Below are 26,325 nucleotides of genomic sequence, written 5' to 3'. Positions count from 1 at the left end.
GTTGGTGTATCGTTGTTGTTATTGTTGTTGTCATTCCACGTTGTTGTTGTTGTTGTTTTTCCCTGTGCAGGAAGTATCCGGAGAGCGGGTCAGGCGGTTCTCGCCAGCACGTGTTCGGAAATTTTCCAAGCCCCGCGTTCATTCCGCTGCCAAAAAATGCAGTCTTTCAACGCCGCCTGCACTCGAGCGCTCGCTCGCCCAGAGGCCGATTCCGCTTGTCCTGCCGCACAGCGAGACTCGTCGATCCGTGCGCGCGTGAGCGAGCGAGTGCGCGTGCGTGCGTGCGCTCCTGCTTTTGTGCTCTTCAAATAAAATAACACTCTTTAACATTTGTCGAATAAATTATTAAATAGCGTTTCGCACGGTGGATCGTTGTCAGGTTGAAGTTGTTGGGGGGTGGGGGTGAGGGCGGCGGGGTGAGGAGGGGGAGGGTGGGGGATGGGGGAATGTCGCCCATGAGGTTTCGCAGAGGCTGCGTCGATCGTCCTCGCCGCGCCGTCGTTACTCGCGAGGGTCGAGACTGCACGGGCGACAGAACTCCTGCCCAAAGGCGCGCACCCACTTGTTTGCAACTGCAGAGAGACGAGACACCTCCGATTAGCACGGTTGGCGACGTGCGGTGCGAAAAAAAGTTCAACATACGTACGTGTGTATGTGTGTACGTGTGTGTACGTGTGTACGTGTGTCTTCCTACATGCTATATACATATAAAGACAAACGTTCCCCCGTATGGCCCGTAACAGCGTTGGAGCAAGTGCTGTGAGCGAGTACCACCTATGGAGGCCGCCACAGCACACGAGGGGGTGGGTGGCCAGCACCAAGCTCGGCCGCCTTTGTCCCAGTGGCGATATTTGCACACCGCACCAGGTACTCATTTGAGGCCGAGTCTGCCTAGGGGAGGCCCAGGACCGGTTCAGATATTTGACACTGATGTTGGCCACGAGCGGGAATCGATCCCGGGTCGCCTAGTTCGTAGCGCAGCACGCGAACCACTACGCTACCGCTCCCCCTCCATAAACACACACACACTTGCTCTAAACAAGACTCTGCTGCTGTGGTGGAATTGTTAGCACACTGGACTTGGAATCAACGCGGCGTGGCGATTGAAGGAGTGGGTTCAATAAATTCTCCCGCCTCTGCTGTCCACCCAGCGGTCTAAACAGGTACATCACAGTCAGTGAATAGGCAGGCCACGTGTAACGTAGGTACACCCACCTCTTTCACAATATGTTTAGCCAGCGTGGATGAGTAGGCCAACATACCCTCTACAGTGGCTCTGTAGAGCTCTCTCTCCAATGGAGTAATTGCAAGGCTGCATCTTTACATTTTGAACAAGATTAATTACACGACTCTCGCAAACTGCAATCCGACTGAACACCAACGTCAAAGCACTGTTCAAGCTCACGAGTTAGAATGAGCTTTTTTTTTTTCTCAATGTTTCTATTGGCATTGTGAGATGTGTGTAAGAAATTTTCATTCGGAAACTTTTGCAGCGAGCAGTGCATCAGCGGGGCTCCTTCTGAAGTCCCACAGACCAGGCCCTTTTTTGACGCCAAGGGTACACATTTTTTCGCATGCCCCTATCGAGAGTGTTCCATTCAAATCTATCTCATGTTTAATTCTGCGAGCACATGGTGAGATAAGCACAAAATCACATTCAATATGATGGAGGGGAGGGGGGCGGGGAGGTTTGCAGTCGTAGGTCAGGAGGCTGACACTATCAACTCATCACACATGGGTAGCTGCCCAGGTTTAAGCCCAAAAACTCGGCAGTGCTGGCTCAGTTTTCTGGGAATGGCCTCAGCCCCGAGGCACGCGGCCACCTCGTAAACATAATTATAGATAAACAAACTAAAATGGCTTTCCAAATTCCAGTTCTACCAAACCCCTCATTGGTCTACCTTTGCACATCTGCTCCGTGTCTCCATGCACATGCCATGTCTACACTTGGTGCATCTGGTGACGAGTCAAAACAAATGGAAGCCTTGTCCCATGGTGGAGGTGTGGGGGGGCTGGAGTTGAAAGGTCAACGCTAAGCTTTTAATGCGTCCCCAATGTTGTGCCACTTGCACAACGAGCATTTCACCGTGAGGCAAAGGATCCATTCAGGTCTCTTGCTGAACAGTGCAACCCATTGTGTTCGAAAGCAGCCCACGGAAGCAGCCACCACAGAGCTAACCTCTGAAATCCAGACAGTAGGGGGCAGCACTTCCATGACAGTCAAACTAATATTTTGTTTTAATTCTCAGAGCTCAAATGTAGCCAAATTAAGTGGTTAACGCGCCAATTTTTAGTTGCAGTCATTGGTGATCAGACCGAGACCACCAGCCCACTATCATTACATGTGACTGAAATCTGCTTTTTGAGCTGGCCTCAGCGGTGCCAGCTCAGCACTCTGATTAGTGAGTCACCTGGCAGCCGCCTCTCAGCGCTGTTAAACTTCCCTGCGACGGGAGCTTCACATGGCACGGGGCAGCCGTGCCCCCCCTTCATTTGCAGCTCTGTGCAGCTTGGTGAGAATGCAACCTCCAGCACGTACCCCACTTGTTGCCGACCAGCACGGGGCAGCCGGCGTGCAGCGTGTCCCCGTCTGCCTCCCCGCTGCGCTTCAGGTTCCACCAAAACACGGCGGCATTCTGCTCCAAGCACGTCCGGGGGAAATGGGTGCGGAGAATCCGTTGGGGGGGTGGGGTGGGGGTAAGGGGGGTGGGGGTGGAGGGGGTGGGGTAAGGGGTGGGTAGAAGTAATGCGGCAAACGGAATGGGAGCCCTTGCTGTTTTACATTTGACCGCTCACACAAGGGTACTTATCAAAATACTGCACGGGAAAAACAATGGTTTGCCACCTGCCGCTTCTAAGCGTCTGTGTGAAGTACAAAAAAACGACGTGAGAGTTGGGACGTTGTTAGACAATAAAAGGGATCGTGGGCATGTATTGATTTGTCCTCTTTACAATTCAATGAATTGATGCAGCGTCATGATTCGATCCAATTATTGATATCTTGAGGAATTTAATTGATGTGTTATTGCATGCCTCGGAGGAAGTTGGCTGGATCAGTTTGTACACATTTTATTATTATTATTAGATACGTAGGTTGGTATATTTTGACAAGATATTTATGCTGCTGCGGCGACAGATGAAACAATCGGGGCAGGCGCCTTAAATCCTCCCAGCATCTGTCACCCCAGGAGTCAATCATCATGCGGTGGGGTAAAGTGTGGGTACCCTCGACCTATTCCAAGACTTTTTATTTCGATTTAAAGCTTTCGTGACTGCAGGGATTCATCTTCTTGGTTCTTTCGGTAAAGTCACGTAGAAGGGAAATAATAAAATAATAAAACATAATTAAATACAATTCTCACGACGTTTCGGCCACAACGCAAGCAGCCGTCCTCAGGTGAAGAACAGGGCTGTCGGAAAGACAGCTGTTTATTATGTTTTATTTTTATTATTTTATTATTTCCCTTCTACGTGACTTTACCGAAAGAACCAAGAAGACTATTCCAAGACATCAGCATGGAAGAGTAGACCAAAATGCCCTCAGGAGCGGCTCTCCATAGAACCCATTCTCGTGGGGCCCCTTTCGCCAGAGTGGCGTGAGAAAGCAGTTGCAGGGCTGCACCTTTACCATCTCTCTGTGCTGTTTAATCATTACTTGTCGTACTTTTAACGAACATCAGAAGCGGGGGGAAAAAAATATATGAATTCATGTGCCGTGCCTTCCATAACACTTAATGTTACCTTAATGACTGGAACGCTGAAGTTTTTGTAAATGAATGCCGTGGAGCCACCCACCTCCACGGAGCTGAGCTGCGTGGCGAGAAGCAAACGGAGACGTAGAACGATCTGTCATCGATTGTACAGAGGATTCATGAACATGGTGAAGTGCCCGAAACGACAGATTGTGTCATTCCTGTGCGATACAATGGGTCAGATTCAAGCGCTGGCGAATACAGCACAGCGTCACATCTCCGTATATATTTGAACGTCACGTCATGTCCGCCAGAACAAATTAAGCGGCTAAGCCCAGGTGCGGTATTTTGGAAATGACGTAACCGTCACTTTTCCATCGATGTTCACTCCGAGACATTTTTCACATAATCCACCTGCGTGTCAGTCCCCGGCGAGTCGGATTCGTGACGTTGTCCCTGCGTTCCTTTCTGTAAGCATTTTTTTTTTGCTGAAAATGCTCAGGCACCTCTGCCACCAAAAATCGGCGTAAAATCCGACGATGCAATGTGCTTTTTGGGGCAATTCCTTCCCGAAGTGAATCTGGCCAAATATCTTTGCTCATAAAAGCCCGAATAATCCACGTAAAAATGCAAGTGCATGCCTCTCTCTTTTAGTTTTACGATGGTTTTTACGTGAAAAGAGTTTTACGAAATACCAGGGCCAACCCTGTGATCTTGAGAAGTTAAAGTATGAAACAAAGGTTGTGTAACTCACGTAAATTAAGATGGAGGCCACTCGATTCCCAGCTGGCATGCGATACAAGGAGCTGTTTTCAGACTGCGTAAAAGAAATGCATTCGTGGAGAAAGGAAAAAAAAGGTACACGCGCTCGCTTTTACGTGTCAATTATTTCAAAGTGCCAGCTAGTCATTCACAGCGCAACTGGTCCAGACAAAAAAATCTTGAGCGAAAAAAATCTCAAGAATTCAACAAAAATGTCAAGTGCTCAAGGCGACCAACACAAGTGTGTGTTAATTTTTTGTTAAGAAACTTTTAAGACTCGTCGTTAATTTGTTTCATGCAGCGAGCCATTGCGGGAGTTGGCACAGTAAACGAAACCGCAGATGGAGTCCATCCATATTCATCAGCATTTGTAGACAGGAAGGCTCCTCGTGTATGGGTGTTGCAAGGCAGTGAAAATCTGCAAAGCTGCCAGCCCTGGGCCCATCAAAGGAGATCATCATAAAGTGTCTCCTCCATTCAGGTACTGTCCATTTAAAGCAAAGGGGTGAGCAAACGTAGCGTGGTAAGCGCACTGCACGGTGCCTAGCCAGGACTCGGTCCCAACCCTTTGCCATTGCTGCACCAAGTTGCCATAGCCGCTCACAATCAATGCGTTGCCGTAGACAATTTACTGCAGCGATTACCCTAAAATCCCCCCCACAGTGAGCCACGGTTTTTTTTTTACTGCAGTCACTTTGCAAGCGAGCAAAGCTGAACGGCGGCGATTCCGGTCGCGCCTGTTGGGGCAATGCTAGCCGTGCCGGTGGACGAATGTGGACGGTGGTCTGGCTCACGGTGGCGTGGTCGTAGTGCGGCTCGTAGTGCCCGGCGATGCCGTAGTTGGACACCTGCAGCTGCTCCGCGTGCATGGGGCCCGTGTCCAGCCCCGTGATGGCCGCCACCCTCCGGTCGAGATGCCAGATGACGGCGTCTTGCTCCTGCTTGAGCCACGCGCTGCGTCGAGCCGCGCGGCACCGCGAGAACCGGCACGCGTGAATTGGATGCACCGTCTCATCGATTCGGGGCGTTGATTTTTGTTTTTATTTTGTTAGCTTTTTTTTTCTCCCAATAGCTCTCCGATGTTATTTTGGGTTTGCGCCACGTTTTGTTCGGGCTTCGTGTCCGACGTTAAGTCGATGGCCATACATACGTACGTGTACGTGCATGTATGTGGAACTTCTTTCGCACCGTATGTAAACAACCGTGCTAATCGGAGGTGCGGGGGCAAGGACAACAAACTAAACACAAAAAGCAACTCCAAAGAAACGAGTTTTCAATCTACGTTTACAACAATGCCACGCATAATCGACGTATGTTTCGTCTTTAATACCCAGCTGGAAGCGGGCGCCATACCCTGCAATTCCCTGCGGAAATGGCTCGGCGGCTACGGGAGGGGAACTGACCTCTGAACTCGAGGCAAAATGGCCGAGTGGCTGAGCACGTTGACCGCGGAAATCTGCGGCTGACTTGAGGGAGCATCGCAATGTTCAAGGACAGGGGAAACGTTTCTACCAAAACTGCCAAACCAACTTGCTTTGCTGGCCATAGCCGTTTCATTCATTTAACTTTCAATGTGGTTGGATTTTCTTTGCAGATAAAACAGATTTCATGGGTTTTGTTGTTTTTGTTTTGCTGGTGATGACGATGCACGATTGTTTATATGAAGTTTTCTCGTAAGAATGATACCGTGGTGAATTTCTATTTTAGATTTTAAAAAACATCTCACAGCACAGCTGAGACTGATAATCAATTTCATGAAGCCATGTTTTTTTCCCATCTGGCATGCAAAGAAGACGTTTGGTCCAATGTTTTCTTGGCGTGTTGATTTTATTCATTTAAAAGTTACTTTGGAAACAAACTTATTATCACACTTGTTTACAAACTCAGCTGCTCACGAATAAAGCAAACTTCTTCAAATTAGTTTTCATGGGAACCTAAAATAAAAACCACATTATTTTCCCTAACTCACACTACTGTGGGTTCCGCGGGTATCAGGACACCCCTAACATGTTTAGATACGGCTAAGAGACTGGCACAATATTCATAATATTTATGAGTCCACTTTAACAAGGTGACAAAGATGCTGACTGTTACGATGACCTTTAATTGCAGAGTAGTGCGCAAACAGGCAGCTCAAAAACTTGAGTCAGTAGCCAGTAGTTGTGTAGAATTAACAGAATTATATGGCAGCAGAACTCCATTATCCATCAAACAAAGACAGTCACTGCATCGCCCGCTTTCAGATGCGCTTCTGCGGCCGTCTGGAGTGTTCCTTCCTTCGAATATTATAAAGCCACCGGAGCTAGGCACGTTCTTTAGAACCGCTTGTTGTGTTTAGTTTGTTGTCCTTCCCCCGCATCTCCGATTAGCGCGGTTGCCTACGTACGGTGCGAAAGAAGTTCAACACCCATACGTGCAAACACATCCGCGATGAAGTGGAGGGTGAACTTCAAGGATGCTTTCCAAAACGTAACCAGCAATCGGCCAGAACCATTCGCTCGGAGGACACCTCCGGCTTCCAAAGCGGGGCCGCACCGATCTTCGTCACAATGCACTGCTCGTACGTCCTTACCTCTTGCTGATTCTGTACGACACTGTCGTCTGCTGTCCGCTGGATGCGACGACTGACCTCTGCAACTGCACAAGGTTAATTAGGGGAACACGTCGTTAAGCCTGCATCGTCACGGGCTACCGGCACCTCTTAAAACGTTCCATCAAGTCGCTGGGTTACACGCCGTTCCCATGCCTCCGTAATTGCACTCAAACCTCAAAACGCTCCAGGAGGAAACGGAGAAACAATGAAGCAATTAGGGGGCGGATGTGGTGTCTTCAGTGGCATTTCTGGTGTCCGGTGCGAGGAGGGATGGGTGGGGGATGGCTGCGGTGGTTTGCAGTGGAATTATCTGCTAATGGGGTTTGTGAGCCCCATGTGTCAAGCAGGTGGAAGCAGTGGGGGGTAATTGGAGAGAGAAGGCTTGCTTTTTCAATTTGTGGTCAATTAGAGACGTGGCCAATCCGTCTTAAGTTACACTTATTTGGCCACACCTGGAGTGGAGATATTTTGAAATGTATATTCTTGGGTTTTTTCGGTCAAGTCACGTAGGTAAAAAATTAAAACTCAAATTAATGAAAGTAAAATAAAAAATCACGACGTTTCGGAGTCAACACAAGCTTCCGTCTTCAGGTGGAACCGTCACAGCACGATAGCTGTATCATTACTTGATACCGTCACAGCACGATAGCTGTATCATTACTTGTGACGGTTCCACCTGAAGACGGAAGCTTGTGTTGCCTCCGAAACGTCGTGATTTTTATTTTACTTTTATTAATTTTAGTTTTAACTTTTTACCTACGTGACTTTACCGAAAAAACCCAAGAATATGAATCCTTGCAGTCACAAAAGCTTCAAATCTAGAATTTTGAAATTTTACTGCGTAGGTTTTCACGGTTGTGCCGCACAACTCCCCGATGCATTTCCGGGTTTTACCGCGCGGTGTTTGGTGCCAAGTCCGACGTTTTGCTCCAAGTGCTGTGACATTCTTCAAGCACGTGGAGAAAAACGTGGGACATCATGCCCAACAACACACGGATAATTACAACGCCCTGTTTATCACGCATCCCAACTGTCGAATCCTCGACACTTCTCCACTCACCCACCCACACTTGCAAACACACCCCGACGGGATGGGAAATTATATTTTCTAAATCGTAAACTGTAAGTAACGAGAGACAACAAAGCTCATCTTTGTTAGTCCCAGCTCTGGCTTTGGGCATCTGTTTTTCCACATTAGCATTTCTTTTATTGCTCAGTCAGCGTTGGTAATTCGGGTGAAAACATTTAAAATCGAATTGCCATGCTTCTCGGTGCAATAAAATCCGGCGTTAATAATCCGCGTTTCCAACTGGAGCGCATCCTCCCAATAGGCAAAGTTTATGATGCAAACAAATGAAGAGCCCACCGAGATACTAAAGCTTCGTGGCTACAGCTATCGGGTGCCATATTTCACAGCCCAGAGACAAACAATCATATCAATGCTCAGTTTTATCGTAATCGCCATCATTCTCAAGGGGCCTGCGTGTTCATCTTCTTGGTTCTTTCGGTAAAGTCACGTAGAAGGGAAATAATAAAATAATAAAATAAACATAATAAAATAATTCTCACGACGTTTCGGCCACAACGCTAGCAGGATGGCTGCTAATAAAATAATTCTCACGACGTTTCGGCCACAACGCAAGCAGGATGGCTGCTTGCGTTGTGGCCGAAACGTCGTGAGAATTATTTTATTATGTTTATTTTATTATTTTATTATTTCGCTTCTACGTGACTTTACCGAAAGAACCAAGAAGATGAATCCCTGCAGTCACGAAAGCTTTAAATCGAAATTTGGGCCTGCGTGTTCTTCGCTGTTCCTGTCTTTAAAAACATTTGGCAGCTGAAAAAGCCTGGAGTGGCAAACTTATGTAGACGTGAGCACATAGCAAGTTGCCAGAAGATATTATTATTACTACAATAATAATAATTGAGAGGCCCTGTTTTCAATCCACCGCTGGATAAGGGCCACTTCCTATGCCTGCGCTGGTCATGGGAGATATTTGACCATACTTTGCTATTGCTGATTCAAGTTCAAGTTCATTGATTAGGTATAGCCCTGTGAGCCATTCGGCTCTTGAATCGGGTGCAACTGCAACAAACAAAAAACAAAAACATGAATAAAAAACATCTTAAAGTGAATATGTGACTAAGTGCAAACAGAAAATCCAAGAAAAGACAGCAAAATATTGCAGAAAAAACACCGTACACCAACGCTGTGTGCAAAAATCCCAGTGAGATGCAAGTCAAACAACAACAACAACCACAAGACAACTTAGATTAAGGCGGGGAGCATAGCCATGGAAGCATAGAAGTACAGTAAAACAATGGCTTTGACTACTGCGTTGGCTTTCGTTGCTGTGCCGTGTTTAGCTCTGCGGCGCGTTATGGGGTTGCGCGCACGTGTTGCTTGGCAAGGCATCCTGCGCGAACCTACGCACTGCACTATCCCAAAACACATGGTGAGAACAGTGGACTTTACTGCACTGCCAACTCAAGTGCGCGCGCGTGTGTGTGTGTTTACTTTAAGTTTAAAGCAAAAAGGGGCAGACGTCTGTCTCCGTGCACAAGACGGGCGTGACCATGTAATCTGCGTGATTACGCTTAGGCCCAATTGGCTGATGGATTAAACCGTAAAATAAAAACATTTAATCAGACTTTCACGCGGGGAACACTCGAGGCACTCGCAGAACCCTGACCGCTCTGTCGCCACCCGCCCCGCCCCCCCAACCCCCGGGCATCGTGGGGTGGACGCGGCTCACCATGGGAGCGGCGAGCTGCTTGATGCGCTCCGTCTCGTGGTCGTGCACGAAGTCGTGGAACAGGAGGACGCGGGGCCGCAGGCTCAGCAGCTCCTGCTTCACCGGCTGCAGGCGCAGCAGGGGGCTCCCGTTGTCCTCGTAGGAGCAGCCGAGCCGCGGGTCGCGGTACGCGTAGCGCTGCGTGCGGAGGGAAAAAGAAACGCACGGTTTGCGAGCGCCTATTGTACGCCGCTGGCGGTGTTATATGACAACAACAAAAAGACTAACGAAGGAACCCTTGCCATTGTGTTTTGGTGGCGTGTATGTTGTGTGCGGTGTAGCGGTTAGCTCGCTGGGCTACGAACCCGGTGGCCCGGGTTCGATTCCTGCTCATGGCCAACACCAGTGACGAGTATATGAACCCGTCCTGGGCCTCCCCTAGGTCGACTCAGCCTCAAACGAGCACCTAGCGCGATGTGTAAATATCACCACTCGGGGGTCAAAGGTGGCCTAGCGTGGTGTTCGTCACCCACCCCTTTGTGTGCCGTGCCGGCCTTCATAGGTTCTCCCAAACAGCACTTGCCCCAACAGTCTGTTATGGCTGCACAGAGTGTCTGTGTCTTTGTTGTGTGAGGGGGACTGGCGGTGTAGTGGTTAGTTTACTGCACGACAAATAGCCAGTTCTTTGTGTAAACATGAGCGTGAGCAAGTGGCAGACAGAGGCATACGAGCGTGCTGCTCTCCATACAACCTCCTCCTGATTCTAGAAGCTTTCATACTCTTAGGTTTTTTTCGGTAAAGTCACGTAGGTAAAAAATAAAATTAAAATTAATAAAAGTAATAATAGAAATAAAATAATCACTTGATACAGTAAATCTAGCTGTGACGGTCCCACCTGATGACGGAGACTTGTGTTGCCTCCGAAACGTCGTGATTTATTATTTTATTTATATTATTACTTTTATTAATTTTTATTTTTTACCTACGTGACTTTACCGAAAAAACCTAAGAGTATAACCTCCTCCTGCACAGTTCCAGCTTCAATAGGTGCTCGTTAACGGCACTTGCCCCAGCAGCTGTACGGCCATACGGGGTGGGGGGGGGGTCGTTGCCTCGTGTGTGTGAACGGACGTGTGAGTGTCTGTCCTGGACCTCCCCCAGGTAAAACCATTCTTCACTCAATTCCTAGTGTGGCATTTGAAAAGCAATGGGGAGGGGGGGGGGTTAAGACAGCCAGACGCAGTCCTGGTTATACCACACACTTGTGTGCCATATGCCAGCTTTAATCGGTGCTCCTCAACACCACTTGACCCTACGCTCTGTGAGACTAAATTAGGGGGTCCTCCGTGTGCGAGTGTGTGCTCGTGTGATTGAGGGGGCGCAGTGGCGCGGCGGTTAGCGACACTGTGCCGCAATGCCGGCCACGTGGATTTCACGCCCTGCCACGGCTAACGTCATTGTTGTGATTTCCACGCCACGGCTGCCAACGTCAGGCGGCCCGAGTGAAATCTGAACGAGTTCTTCAGGTCGACTCAGCCTTGCATCGGCACCTGGTGCCAACACTAGCCAGCACTGGGGAGAACAAAAAAAAATGGGGCCGAGTGCTGGTGGTCGTGGTGGTGGTGGCCTTCATAAGTGCTCACTCCCAGCACTTGCCTCGACAATCCACACGGAGAAATACAACACGGATTTCTGTAGCACCTAAATGTGACCGCATCTCAAGACAATCTATAGAAACCAGTGGGGTGGGGGCATATTGATTTTATGGAGAGAGTTTATCCATAGGGCAAGGGAGACAGCAAATCATGGGAAGGAAGGCCTTCGGCCTAGACTTGACGAGGGCCCAGGGAGGTCTACAGCGCAGACGGCTATGGGAAGAGAGTTCCAGAGTGTGGGCGGCAGTCGAGGCGAGCGGGCGACCTCCCGCGTGAGCGAAGGTTGGCTGCACGTGTGTCTCTGTCACCTGGTTGCCGTGCGTGCGGCACAGGTACTCGTAGGCATCCCGCGTGCGAGGGTGAGTGCTGCGCGGACGGCCGACCGGCGAGGGGGCGACCTCCTGCTCGCCCGCACTGCCCAGCATCTTCACGTACTTCTGCAAGTTCTTCAGAACCCTCTGGTGTGCCGGCTCTGTGGGTGAGCGAACACAAAAAATAAACAAGTTTTTTATTTAGCAGGTAAGGCACCCACTGAGCAAAATGACTCTTTTTTTAAGCGTTTTTTTTCATAGATTTTACTGAACTTGATTCCTCTGTTTGTCCGGGTCAAATCTTGTAATCAAAATTTCGTCCACTTCCCGTTGTCCAATCAATTCCACATTTTGCACACGTACTCAGATCCGGTGACATTGCATGCCTGTATCAATTAAACAATTGATTCGCTACTTTTAAGCAATTTACATTTTGTATGGACACCGTATTATTTATATATATTTGTGTAGGTCAAAAACGCCGTGGTCCTTAAACTGTGGAATCGTTTCGCGCAAAAAGCAGGCGCCGCGTGTCTCAGGCGCCATTGACTTACTGCTCGACCGCGAGTTAAACGAAGTTGTTAATAAAACCGTTGTTTTTTAAAAACTTTTTTTTACGGAGTTTATTTCAGAAGCGACCTGGCCAATAAATGACAGCTCAATGAAGTGGCTTATCATGTGGACATTTCTAGCAGCCAAATACTCTAAACGCGTGTTTCTAAATGCGAAGGGAAATACCGGAGGACCCGGAGAAAAATCCACGTGACCACGGGGAGAACACGCAAACTCTAAATATACAGCAGGCGTCAGGGTCAGGATCGAACCCACGACCATCCTGTATACCAGGCGAGGTAGTTAACATCACTGGATAGGGGCACCCAAACCAGTCAGGTACTCGGCGAGAAGCGAGGCAAAATGTGCTCCCATCGTCAACCCACGCTGACCGGCATGGTGAAGTATGGTCAAACCCCCTCCCCCCACCATATACGATAACCTACATCATGGCTCCCAGTTCCCATCCACTACGGATCCACAAACCCTGACGTCGGTCAGGATGGTGAAGGAGCAGAACAGGGGGTGTGCTAAGAATCGCTGGCTACGAACAGGACACTTTCTCGATTTGAAAATTCATTATCTTGTGTTAATTCGTTTAGTAATATTTTAGTTTAATACTTGTTTGTGGAATACATTCATGGAATAAACGTTAACTTAAGTACAAATGAATCTAAGTTGCTTACCATATGAAAGCAGCTCTGCTGAAAGGTTCATGGCTTTCTGGATATTTCCAATCTGCATAAAAATATATATCACCGTGTTAGCGAAATAAAGTTTACAGCGAATCCCAACTGGAATTGGAGTTTGAATTGAGCTTGAATTAAGTAAAATGCACAGGCACAAACTCGTGTTCATTTTAATATTACCCGTATCATTTAGGGTCAACCAGGGAGTACGGAAATTGTCCTTCAACACCTCAGTATGGCTGCATTTTGCTCGCTCATGGTAAAACAAATTTAATACACGCTTTCATCCCGCAGCACTTTTTTTTCGGTAAAGTCACGTAGGTAAAATTTTCAATAAATAACATAAAATAGAATGAAAACAACACTTAAGCTGTTGTGCTTACGCTTCGTTGTCCCCACCTGAAGAAGGACGCTTGTGTTGCGCCCGAAACGTCGTGATTTAATTTTATTTTAGTCGTTAGCATTCTATTTTATTTTATTTATTGAAAAAATTACCTACGTGACTTTACCGGAAAAAAACAAAGAGTATGAATCCTTGCAGTCACGAAAACTTCAAATCCAGAATCCGAATATTTGTACTGGACGAATCCGATGAGCGATGAAGCTCTTTGTCACAATGTTAGGCGCCTGCATAATTTCATAGAACAGTCCTCCACTTTGAAAACAGGAAACTGTCAACATGGCACTTTCTTTCCAGTATCAAAATATAATATAATAGGTTTCACTATCTTAATTTTAGAACTTTCGTGACTGCAGGAATAATTATTTGGTTCTTTCGGTTAAGTCACGTCTAAAGATAAAATAATAAATTAAATTAAATAATAGAATACGACGTTTCGATTGCAACACAAGCAATCATCATAAGGTATAATGAAATAGCGACATAAAATATAACCAGAAAACTATAGACAGACATATTAGCAGACAGATATTACCAAGATACATAGCGAGAGCAACACAGGTAACAGAGAGGGGTGATCGTCTCTGTGGGGTGGCCTTAAATAGACAGAGGGGGGGGGCGGAGGCAGAGAGAGGGAGGGGGGTTAGAGAAAAAATTAGCATATCAATTGGTGCTGCAAGAACGATTACACGGCAAGCAAGCCTGAAAATCAGGAGAAAGACACACTAAAATTAAATAACCTAGCAAAATATCGAAATGTAATGTAATACAACACAGAGGGTCGGTCAACACACAATTAACGCATAGCCTGGTTGATTACGTATTTCAAAGATTGCTAAGTTAGAATTTGAGTGTGAACATTCTAAAGAGGACACAGGCAGAGAAAACAAGTCGCCAGAGAGAGAGAGAAAAAAGATACGCTTAAAACTTCCCCGTAGAAGTGGTTCAATCTTCACTATGGGAACCTCATTTGCCAGTAAAAATATGATAATTGGTTCTTTACCCTTCTATCTGGCAACAAAAGGTGTCAGTTTTGTTGCCAGATAGAAGGGTAAAGAACCAATTATCATAGTTCAATCTTAATTTTAGAACTTTCGTGACTGCAGGAATTATTATTTGGTTCTTTCGGTTAAGTCACGTCTAAAGATAAAATAATAAATTAAATTTTCACTATATTGTAGGTGCTCACTCCGAGCTATAAATGCCCTGATACTGCATTGTCTTTGTGCCGTTCGCCCTTTGGCGTTCTAACACTCGGCCATAAAGACAATGCATACATTACCAGAGCATGTTTTCGTTTGCATGTTCACCACAGGTATGCAGGAGGTCGTCAGTTCCATCCTGACCCTGGTGCTCTATATCTGGAGTTTGTATGTCTCTCTCCCCGTGGTCGCATACATTTTTCTCTGCAGTTCCTCCGGTTTCTCCCTCCACATTTAGAATCATGCGTTTAGAGTATTTGGCTGCTTTAAATTTCCACGTGATGAGCCACTTTGTGGAGCTGTCATTTGTGGCCAGGTCACTTCTAGCTCAGTGGGCCCCTTACCTGATAAAATAAAATTTGTAAAAAATCATCTTCTTGGTTCTTTCGGTAAAGTCACGTAGAAGGGAAGTAATAAAATAATAAAAATAAAACATAATAAAATAATAAAATAACCTTTTATTATGTTTTATTTTTTTTATTTTATTACTTCCCTTCTACGTGACTTTACCAAAAGAACCAAGAAGATGAATCCCTGCAGTCACGAAAGCTTTAAATCGAAATTTGTAAAAATTGTTAGAATCATAATGAATGATGAATTACGCTAATGTTCAAGGCAGCCAATAGGTTTTCAACGGGCAAGGCAAAGAGCCATGGGATTGATATGGTAAAAAAAAATTGTAAATTTTTTTTTTTATAAATGAGTGGCGGAGGGTGTTGGGGGAGGTAGTGGGCGGGAGGTGGTGGGCGGGGGGGGGGTGGGGGCGCTGGGGGGGGGGAAGTGCGTGCCTTGAAGTGCGTGAACGCCAGGTGGTCCAGCGCGTCCACCATGCTGGCGTGGTCCTCCAGGCGCCGGGGCGAGCCGCGTCGCGCCCTGAAACCCAGCGCCGACAGCTCCAGCCAGGGCAGCGAGTGGTACCAGTCGCCCTCCTCGTACGCCACCTGGGAAGGAGCGTGGGCAGACGGGCGGGCGAGTGGCAACACCGGCTCAACAATCGCTGTAAGTGAATCGCTTCAACCGATGTTGCATGTAAGACAGATAGATGATAATTGTTTTTTTACCGTTCTATCTGGCAACAAAACTAACACCTTTTTTACGAGGAGTCATGTTTGCATAGACCACAATACCTGCAGCCATAATGCAAACAAAAAACATAACTCTGATAATATATGCACTGTCCTTGAAGTTGATTGGTCCACACCCGAGACAGCTTTCCTTAGAGCCTAGTTTCACATGGGTTGGACCAGATGTCGTCAACTTCAAGGACAGTGCATATATTATCAGAGTTATGTTTTTTGTTTGCATTATGGCTGCAGGTATTGTGGTCTATGCAAACATGACTCCTTGTAAAAAAATGTGTCAGTTTTGTTGCCAGATAGAAGGGTAAAAAATCAATTATCATAATTTTTTACTGGCAAATGAGGTTCCAATGGTGTAAAGACAGATAGATGTTCATTATTCAAAAGCATCCAAGAGCTACAATGAGAATAAGAGTCTCTAGTAAAAGGGAGACCTGGGTCACAATGGCGATGCAAAGCAATGAAAGGTGGAGCTAAAGGTGCGGTCGTGCAATTGCGTGCTCACGGCACTGCTGGCGGAAAGGCCTCCACTAGAGGGAGCTCCAGAGAGCCGCACTCGAGTGATATTTATCAGATTCTTATACATACAGCAGTGGCCACTCGTCCAGCAGTGGATTGTGCAGATAAATGTGTAAATCAGTGGCTTCTCACTCCACTCTGATAGAGGAGCAGGTGAGTTGTTCCACGCTGGGGTGACGCGGGCCAAATGGCTCAGCGGTTGAGCAAGCGGCTCGCAATCGAAAGGTTGAGAGTTCAAATCCTGGTTGAGGGTTGACTCCGACACATCATCCCCCCGGGGTCAATAAAATAAATACGTACCCACTTTGTGGATAAGTCAACGGTGGTTAAATCTTGACTTAAAGCTTTCGTGACTGCAGGTATTCATATTCTTTGGGTCTTTCGGTAAAGCCACGTAGATAGAAAAATAATAAAATTATGACGACGTTTCAGCAATCGTCATCACCTGAAGACGACTGCTTGTGTTGCGATCGAAACGTCGTGATATTTTTATTATTTTTATATCTACGTGGCTTTACCGAAATACCCATAGAATAGTGTTTTTTTGTGGGATAGGCTCTCCCCAGCCATAGGAATGTGGAATTTTGACCACTGGGTCAGGGTCTGCAAACGGGCGAATATCACTGCTGCAATGCTCATTTGAGAAAGGAAATCACTTGACCTTGCATCCGAACATATTATTAAAGCAGTGACGAGATGTTAACTGCCTCGCCTGGCATACAGGAGGTCGTGAGTTCGATCATGATCCTGACTGTATATGTGGAGTGTGCATGTTCTCCCCGCGGTCGCGTGGATTTTTCTCCGGGTCCTCCGGTTTTTCCCTCCACATTTAAAAACGTGCGTTTAGACAGTATTTGGCTGCTGTAAATTTCCACGTGATAAGCCACTTCGTTGAGCTCTGATTTGTGGCCAGGTCGCTTCTGAAAAAGAGCTACACAGCTCAAGTGGATCTGACCTGGTAAAAAACAAAAAAATTCGTTTCAACGTGTAAGAATGAATCTGCACCAGAATGAATAACAAATTATTGTTAATGTTCAGGGGGCAGCCCATAGGTCTTCAACGGGCGGGCTAACAGCCGCCGTGATCCATCGCGGACCTCTCGCGGCGCACCTTGCCAAGGTGAAAGCAGTCGTCGGCGGAGAGTCTGGCGGCCACCGTGGCCCCGAGCGCCAGGCTCGCGGCCTGGCTGCGGAAGCGCCCGGCGGCGAGGGCCCGCGTGTCCAGCGCGTACACGTCCTGGGCGCGCATCAGGGCCCGCGCAGCGCCCTCCAGGTCCACCGCGCCTGGCATGGGGCCCTCCGCGTAGGCCTCCTCCAGCACTGGAGAGACGGGATGCGTGGTGGGTCGGGGGGGGGTGGCACCAGGGAGAGGACCATTCAATTATAAACTTAATCATTTTTATTTTACCGGGTAAGGTTCACTGAAAAAATGCAGCCCCTGCTGTGTTGAGTTGGCTTTAGCCTCCTCACCTGCTGATTGCACAAACCCCCTGCTCATGAACAATTAAGCGTTGGGTGTCGCATCTTTTCCTGTTATACATAGGGGGTGAGAGCTAGAGCATAATGCATGCATCACACTGTTTAAGCGTTGAACATTCGATGAAAGTTTATTTGAAAATGAGGTTTCGTATGCCTCCCATCGTTTAAGCAGGGCCACGCTGCAGAGTTGTCTCAGGGGCGATTTAAGTCGCCAGCGCAGCGGGCAGCAAGCATCTTCCCTACGGCGCCAACCCTCGAGGTCCCTGCGGGCAAAGCCCTCAAACGAGTTCACCTCCTAGGGGTCTTCCATGCCCCCCCCCCTGACCCCCCACTCCCCCCCCCCTCCTCCCCCGCGCACTCCCTATCCCCCAAGTCTTGACAGCAACGGTCGATCTGACGCAGCCGCAAGGCTCGTGTGTCGCCCCCTCGGCTTCCTCCTCTTCCTCCCTCCTCCACCCCACGGGGTTCTCTATCTCCGAGAAGCCGGTGGGGTAGGGTCAGCCGAGGGGAAGCCAGACCCGGGAAGACTCGAGGAGTGGAGCGCAATGGGGGAACCGCGGGCCAGTGTTTAAAATTGAAACGCACATTTGGAGTTGGTTTATTATGTTATGGCCATGCCTGATATTACACAGGGCTGTTGAAAAAAGGGTCCCGCATTGCCGCTTAACCGCCGCTGCGAGCCGTGAAAGTGTGAGTGCGTGTAACTAAAGACGGGCGCCTGCGTGCAATCTGTGTATATCGCGGTGTCTATGGCAACATCTAATGGTTGATTTTTTTGTATTAGCACTGTATGTAGAATGGAACGACCGAAAGACTTTTGTACGCACTTGGTATGTGGCCCTGGGTGTACAACACCAGCGTGTGCGTGCATGCTTCGTGTGATACGTGTGTGTGTGTGCGCGCAGGCGAATGATGTAGTGGTTTCCACACGGCACTATTATTCCAGTGACCCGGGTTGATTTCTGGACGAGGCAAAGAGTGGCAGTGCCAAATGGCATTGGGGCCTTGATCTGGGCTCCCCATAGGTTAACTAAAACCTCAAAATGAGTCCCCGATGCTGCGTGGTCACTGGGGAAACGAAGGCATCCAGGCGCGTGTGGAATAGGTATGTGTGATGTGTGGGAGAACAGGCACACCGCTTCGCGTGAACTCGAGTGCGTGGGACAAAAACCACGTCCGATTCGAAGCTCGCAAGCAGCTGCGCCCAGGATTGTTCCGTATGCGAGACCGCTTGATTTATCTCGATATCCTATCAGTATGTAGATATAACACGACGCAGGTGGGTGGAATTCCGAACTCGGGATGCGACAGCTCTGCGCCTGCCAGGCTGTGCAAGCCGTGCCCAAGCGGGCCGCCCGGTCGATGCCGAATGCCCGCGCACAGAGGAAAGTCGTCGGAGGCCAACCGAGAATCAAAAAAACGTGTGCGTCGCGGGAAGCTGCCAGAATTGCGTTAAGAGGGGGAAAGTGCCTTATATGGCCATGCTAGGATTTACACTTTTAGTTCTTCTTGTTAAACGTGTTTTTCTGACACTACCATCGAAAGTCAATCCACTGCTGCGTGAAGGTCTCAGCCCCCCCTCCCCCCACCCCCACCCCAGGGCCATTTCCATCCTTCAAGAGCCCCACGAGGCGTCAATCCACCTGGCACCTGCAACACGTGCGGGCCGATCGCGTCGCTCCGTGGCCGAGGTGGAGGCGTTTTTCCCCCTTCTCACGGATTTGCCTTTAAATAACGGCGGCCGTTTCCCTCGCCAATGCAAGTCAAAGGAAGGCGCTTTGCTCGTGCTGTGGAAGCGAGTGCAAACGTGCCGCTTATTTTCTTACTAAAGCAGTGAACGCTAAGGGTTTCTTGACTGGGGGTTATGGCACGCACCGCGAAATGCCCCCGGTGGATTAGACCCCCCCACCCCCTCACATTTCCCGAGCACTCCGTCTGATTTAGGGCGTTATTCTGAACTGTCACTGAAAAAATGCGTTCTAAATATAGGTGTGATACTACCGCACTGGGATTTCGCGATTGTGCCGCACAGGATCTCCGGGTTGCGTTTTGCAGGTGCGCCACCGGGTTTTGTTCGGCACGGCGTCCGACGTTTCGCGCCCGTAGCTTCTTAAGCATGCGAAGCAAAAGGTCGGACATCGCCGCCGAAACAAACGCGTGGGCACGCAGCTGGAAACGCCTCTGAGAGATGTGCGCGAGCGCATTTTGACTGCTCGAGGCGTTTCGCTCGCTTCAACGGAATTGCGGCATGGAATACACGTGCTCACCTTACACGCACGCGTTTAAGTACAAAGCACCGCATGCTCTGCACGGTTAGTAAACAGCAATGATACGTTGCATACTAGATCCACACATTTGCACATAATAGTACGAACGTTTGTCCACGTAAAACAATATATATAATCTACTTCCCCAAGTCCATAAGCATGTGTTTTCCAGCAGCTTTTGATTAGGGTGAGAAGAGGCATCATCACTTCAGGCTTTGTCAGCGTTCGGAGCACTAAACAAATGCCGCTGGGTTCCCAGATGTTGACGGTAATAACACAGGGGGCGTTACGGTGGTGAGATGTTAACTACCTCGTTTGGTATACAGGAGGTCGTGGGTTCGATCCGAACCCTAAAGCCTGCTGCTGTATATTTGGAGTTTGCGTGTCTCTCTCTCCCCGTGGTCGCGCGGATTTTTCTCCAGGTCTTCCGGTTTGACCCTCCACATTTACAAACACGCGTTTAGAGTATTTGGCTGCTATACATTTCCGCATGATAAGAAACTTCGTCGAGCGATCATTTGTGATAGCCAGGTCGCTTCTGAAAAAAAGTCTGTATAGCTAAGTGAGGCCTTACCTTGTTAAAATAAATAAATATCGTTTTATAGTTTTCTTCAAACTAAAATGATGGCGAACATTCAGAGCACAACAGCAGAATTCTATAGCCTGCATACGGTTTATATCAATGGTTGCGTGCCCTTTGAGTTGTCAAGACTGGATATGGTTATGTTTTATACAAAAGCCATTGTGTTTTTTTTGTCATGTAATAGTTCTATTCTAGTATATATAACCTTGAATACTTTTTACCGTTCAGTGTTTTGAGCGTGGGAAGAGCGCGATATAAATCAAATGCATCATTATTATGGTTAACAACAGGTAAATCTCATCTGCCCATGGGCATGAGCGGTATATGGGGACACGAGAATATGTGTTGGCTGGTTTAGGTGTCTCAAAATAAATAAACTCGGATCCCGCATGGAGCCATACAAGGCGTGTGTGACAAATGTGCTGTAGCTAGCGAGCAGCGATGAAAGTGACCACGACACTCAAGGAGCTCCTTCTGAGCCATTTCTATCATCACACACACACCCGAGCCACCTCTGTCTCTCCACGTGCTGATGTTCACCACACCACTGGATCGGGTGTTAATGAAAAGGTTGTATTTACTGTGGCGGTGCAGTGGTTATCACACCGCACGTTGAATGCTGTCGTCCCAGTTCGAATCCTGGCCTTTGGCTAACAGTGGCGGAGTGGTATCTGCATTGGTCCCGAACTAAACCCCCTTCAACCCACATAGACCACCGTGGTGAAGTATGGTCAAACTACCGGCATGACCATCACGGTGTAGGAAAGCCATCATCAAGCCGTGGATTGACAAAGGGCTGCGTAACATTGAAACATGACCCACTGGTCCTCCCAGATCAGGTGCAGCTACCAATGATATTTATATATGTATGTTGAACTTCTTTCGCACCGTGCGAAATCGTAACCATGCGCTTGCACCACTTATGCAGACGCGCACACACAAAAAAAGACAAAGATCCCCCATAAAGCTTGTAACAGACTGTTGGGGCAAGTTCTGTTAGCGAGGACCTATGAGGGCAGGCACGACGCACGAGGGGGTGGGTGGCCAGCACCACGCCCGGCCGCCTTTGTCTCCCCACTGGCGATGTTTACACACGGCACCAGGTACTCATTTGAGGCCGAGTCAACCTAGGGGAGGCCCAGGACCAGTTCTGATCATCGTAACTGATATTGGCCATGAGTGGGTTCATAGCGCAAGGAACTAACTGCTACACTGCCGCTCCCCACCACTTAGGCCAATACCAACACCCACCATTCGCCACTAAGTGACGGTGACATCACCACGGCGCCTGTGCCAGGCCAGGTGCACTTTGAGGCCACGTCGTGTCGAAGGCTCGCTGGCAGGAGCTCTCGGGACAGAGCCAGATGCCATGGGTTGGCTGACCGAGATGACTGGCAGATGCACCAGCTGTGCCCCCCTACTGTGCCACTTAGGCAGACGCGCACATACACGCGCGCACACGCCGTTGTGATACACACACGAACACGCGCGCACGCACCGCGCATGTTGTCGTCCGCTGCCGGGCTGTGCGCCACCCGTGCCCACTCCAGGTGCAGGCGCTTGATGAGGCCGAAGGCGTCGAGTGGGTTGGTGGGCACCGCGCCCTCCGTGCCCGCGACCCGCGCGTTGTAAGCCCGCTCGTGCGCCCGCTGCACTTTGTTCAGGAACCTGGGAGAGGAGGAAGCCATCATTGATCCACTGCTAGATGAAGGCCGCCCCCCCCCCCAAGCCGTCGCCATTCCCCCCTCCCCGCCTCCCCCACCAGTCCCGCAACTGGAGGATCCGTCCAGGTTACAGCACGCGATCCAATTTCGTACCTCCATCTCCACGGTGGGCGTCCTCTCGAGCAGGTGTCCTCCATTGTCTGCCACTCTGCTGTTAGTTTCAACCACCAGCCATCGTCCCTTTTCTCGCGAAGAAATTGCCCGTGTGGTTGTTTTTTTCAACGTTCAATCGTGGACTTTCCTACCTTCCGGACTCTCAGTGTGGAACTCCGCTAATGTGCTGTTGATGGCATGAAGTGAAAACTCAAATTGGATGTTATGGGGGGGGGGGGTGGTGGGGGTGCGGGTTGTACAGTGACCAGGTCTGAGACCATTGACTTGCTGCACAGAGGCCTGCCTGGGGCTACAATTGAAGCTGTGGCTCTTGCTTCGACTCGAGTGGAGAATGTGCTCATGGCTCCTGGGGACACTTATCACGGGGCTCATCGATCACTCCTCTTTTTCAGCCTGTGGTTGCAGAGACATAATTAAGTATCAAGCACTTAACGCGTTTCTCACGCTCTCTGGGCAACTGTGGCCGGACTCGCACACTCGTGGACCTCCGAACCCGAGGGCAATGGTGGGCAGGAAAGTGCATGTGTATATGGTAGAGCCAGCCCAGTGTTTCCACACAACGACAACAACAAAATTGCTGACATCAAGTGGAGCAGCTACCACTAAATTCGGCAAAGTGGCATGTTAATCCAGCGGGAAATGGATAGCATGTTTCCCAGGTCCACCTTTTTCTATTTATTATTTTATTTTTCAACAATTTTATCCCGATTTTGCAAATATGCATCACGTAATGAGACAGAGAATCCATCCATATCGCTCACAGAACAGTGCAGCTCTTCGCGTTAGAGAGAATGGCGGACGGAATCAGATTCCGCCGAGCTAAACTCTGAAATTAATTCGAGTGAACTCTGGTCCACACAGTAGGCTGCAGCAATGTCCCTCTCACTCAGCCAGGGAGGGTAATGTTTTCCATTCAAATTTAGCACCATTAAGCTCCTGGCCTGACCATCAAGTCACTTGGATTTGAAGCAAAAATATCAGCAGTGCCAACTCAAAGCTGACCTCTAAGTAACCCGGCCACCTCCATCTAGGTGTTCGTTAATAAATCAAATTTTCTGTCGATGGATTGCCACATGCTTATGCGCAAAGGCTGCTACTCCTTTGTGAGTATTTAACAATATATGGACCAGAATAGGGCACTTAACCGCACGTCAAGTCAAGAGCGGTCAGGACTGGCCCCTGCCATGGCAGTGTGGAATTTCCAAAAGCTATATCTTGACCGTGGCTCAAGTGTAAAGAAAGCATGAACAACTTAGACACAAACTTTTGTTCAACATAATCAAGGCGTGCAGGTCTCTCAAATGCTAAAGTGTATCACATTATATGCAAGTGGTGCCACAGACGTCATCACGAGACAGTTGCGTTTCCGTTTATAATTCACAGCCGGCTGTGAATCGACCTGTGTCGAGGAGCGTTACTTCAGTCGCCCAAACGCTTTGGTTCTTTCGGTGAAGTCACGTATATAGAAAACTAATAGGTGCTACGTCAGCAGTGTTTGCTTCACCTGATGACGGTTGCTTGCGTTGCGATCAAATCGTCGTGATCTATTAATTTTCTATCCACGTGACTTAACCGAAAGAACCAAAGAGTATAGGCTACTGAAGTAACGAAAGCTTCAAATAAAGATTTAGTAGCTCACTTTATACACAAGCTCGCCTCTGTTATGTAAATGCCTTTCAAAGAGCGTTCGTTAGATATCAGCACGCAATTCTCTTGTCGTCGCGAGCTTCGTGACAAACCATTCGTGACCAGCCCCATCAACTCGCCGCATCTTGAGAATCCGGCCGAAACCCAGATTCGAATTCATGATCTCAGCAGTGGTGCCCACTTGGTGCTCCGACTCATTGAGTCGCCCGGCAATTTCTCAGACGCTAATTATCAATGCATCAGTTCGTGGACTGGTAGCGATTTTTAAGGCCCACGTTAATTTCATAAAATCGATTTTGGATTTACTTAATTTTTGCCTTCAGCCTGACCTTTGCGAGCACTGAATTGCATGTTCATTTTTTCTGGTAAACAGCATTACACCCCTTTGTCAATCCACTGCTGGATGAAGGCAACCCCCCCCCCCCTCGTTGCTGGGGGTTGTTTGACCATTCTTCCCCACGCCGGCCCATGCGGGGTTGGAGAAGGGACGGGCCTCGGGACCCGTTCACATATCGCTGATGTTAGTCGTGGCCGGGAATTGAACGGCCGTACGGTGCTCATATGGCCGGGTTCATAGCGCAGTGCGCTAACCACTGGACCACCGCTCTGCCCCCACACATGCATTTAAACCTGCACGACGTCTGCTGTGTCTATTAACAGCCAGAGATCCTCTGCCCCCTGCTACCACGGGGTGTAAATCCATTACCCCCGTACCAACCCGCCCGTCTCTAATCACACACTCTCTCCCTTGCTCCCACTGCCTGGGTAAGTTCTTAAAACAATTCATCATTCGTATATACGGTATTGTTTTTAACCTGACCTTTGCGAGCGCTGAAATTCACATTAATTTGAAGAAAAAGAGGAACAAAACGAAACGGACATTTGTGAATCAACTGCTGGATGAAGGCATTCCCGAAGCCATGACGGCCACAGAGGCTGTGTGAAACAGGTGGCGTTTTTGTTTTATTTGTTTTTTTTTCAGGCTACAGTCTACGTTATAAACTGCCAGTACACTCACTCCGATTAAGAACCAGGCTACAGTATTATTTTTATTATTTTTATTCACTTTATTTTTATTATTTCCTTCTATCTACGTGACTTTGCCGAAAGAACCAACGAATATACTTCACCCCGCTGGTCAATGCGGGTTGGTTAAGCGGCTGAGGTCTAACTCAATCTCTGCCGATGTTCGCCATGATTGGGAATCGAACTCCGTTTCCCAGTGGCACCGGCCAACACCACACCGCCCGGTCACCACATCCGGAAGAAGCATGCACCTCTGCGTTAGAGTTCATCACCAGAATCATCATCAGCAGCAGCAGCCGTGAGCAATACATAACTACATGAAGGCAATCTATCGTCTTACGCCATTCATATACGGTTTGGTCACCGACCAGCGTGGTGAAGTATGGTCAAACAATCGATTTGGCTGACAGGACACCGGGGGGGGAGGGGCGTGGAATGAGGGGGCCTTCATTCAGCAGTGGATTGACACCGCACGTACAATGTGGATATATTATAATACGGCGTCTCAACGTAACATCATCCCCGGCGGACAACAGCGAGACACGCGCATCCCGAGTAAAGAACGCGCATTCGGTAGTAACAATTATTCAGAGCAGACGGTGGAGGGGAGTCGGTTTGACGAGATGGGGCGAGGGGAACCCGACGAGGCGACTCACCTGCGCAGGTGCTCGAGCCGAGTCTCCTCCAGGGACAGGTACTCCCCCAGTTTCTGCACCAGTCTCTTCTCGCTGGACACGGCCGCTTGGAGGTCAGACAGCGCGGTGAACATATCCGATCCCTGCGCAGATGACCCAACCGATCGGACGCTAGCGCCGCACATCACCATCGCCCCCAACATCGCCATCGTCGTCGTCACAACCACCGCCATATCATCACCACCACCACCACAGTCGACGGTGGTCGAGGCAGCAGTCAGCAGGGTCGGACGCGCAGGGAGCTGCGGACGCGCCTCGCCGAAAGGAGCAGGGGGAGTGGCTGGAGATGAAGCGTGGGAGCACAGAGTCGCGAGGAGGAGGAGGATTAGTAGAAAGGAGGGATGAGAGGTGGGAGAAAAGAGGAGCAGAAGGAAGGGCGCTGGTGTGGCTGAAGATGAAGCCGAGACGCAAAGGAACGCAAAGAGGATGAGCGCACGGAAGAGGTGAAATCCCGGGGAGAAAGAGGTGAAGGAGGAGGACGATGAGAATCTTCGAGTCTCCCGGTGGACTTGGACGACTGTTCGCAAAGGGGAGTGGGAGTTAGCCTCGATCCGCTTGCTGCTCAGTGCATTTGCTGGCGCTGCGTGCCGACTACCTCT

General features: G+C 48.8%; 1 protein-coding gene across 1 annotated transcript; it reads right to left on the bottom strand.

Moving 5' to 3' along the window:
* Positions 1-51: 51 nt before the first annotated feature.
* Positions 52-26,125, bottom strand: P4HA3 (prolyl 4-hydroxylase subunit alpha 3). Its single transcript, XM_078863149.1, has 13 exons — positions 25,688-26,125; positions 22,019-22,188; positions 17,303-17,511; positions 15,383-15,535; positions 12,990-13,041; positions 11,749-11,912; positions 9,807-9,983; positions 7,027-7,091; positions 5,249-5,408; positions 4,447-4,509; positions 3,742-3,810; positions 2,540-2,636; positions 52-572 (listed from the first exon to the last, which is right to left on the bottom strand). The coding sequence occupies exons 1-13, from the start codon at positions 25,897-25,899 to the stop codon at positions 502-504; spliced, it is 1,662 nt and encodes a 553-aa protein (XP_078719275.1). The 5' UTR covers positions 25,900-26,125; the 3' UTR covers positions 52-501.
* Between the last annotated feature and the right edge of the window lie 200 nt (positions 26,126-26,325).

This window comes from Lampetra fluviatilis, chromosome 15, assembly GCF_964198595.1.
Source record: "Lampetra fluviatilis chromosome 15, kcLamFluv1.1, whole genome shotgun sequence".
NCBI lineage: Eukaryota > Metazoa > Chordata > Hyperoartia > Petromyzontiformes > Petromyzontidae > Lampetra > Lampetra fluviatilis.
The sequence above is the reverse complement of the archived record's forward strand: the minus strand, read 5'-3'. Positions and strand labels throughout refer to the sequence as shown.

Coding starts and splice junctions, on each gene's coding strand:
- P4HA3 (XM_078863149.1), bottom strand. CDS start 25,899: ATGGCGGTGGTTGTGACGACGACGATGGCGATGTTGGGGGCGATGGTG. Junction 17,512..22,018: donor AGCGGACGACAACATGCGCG/GTGCGTGCGCGC, acceptor CCGTCTCTCCAG/TGCTGGAGGAGGCCTACGCG. Junction 7,092..9,806: donor AGCAGCTCGCCGCTCCCATG/GTGAGCCGCGTC, acceptor AACCTTGTGCAG/TTGCAGAGGTCAGTCGTCGC.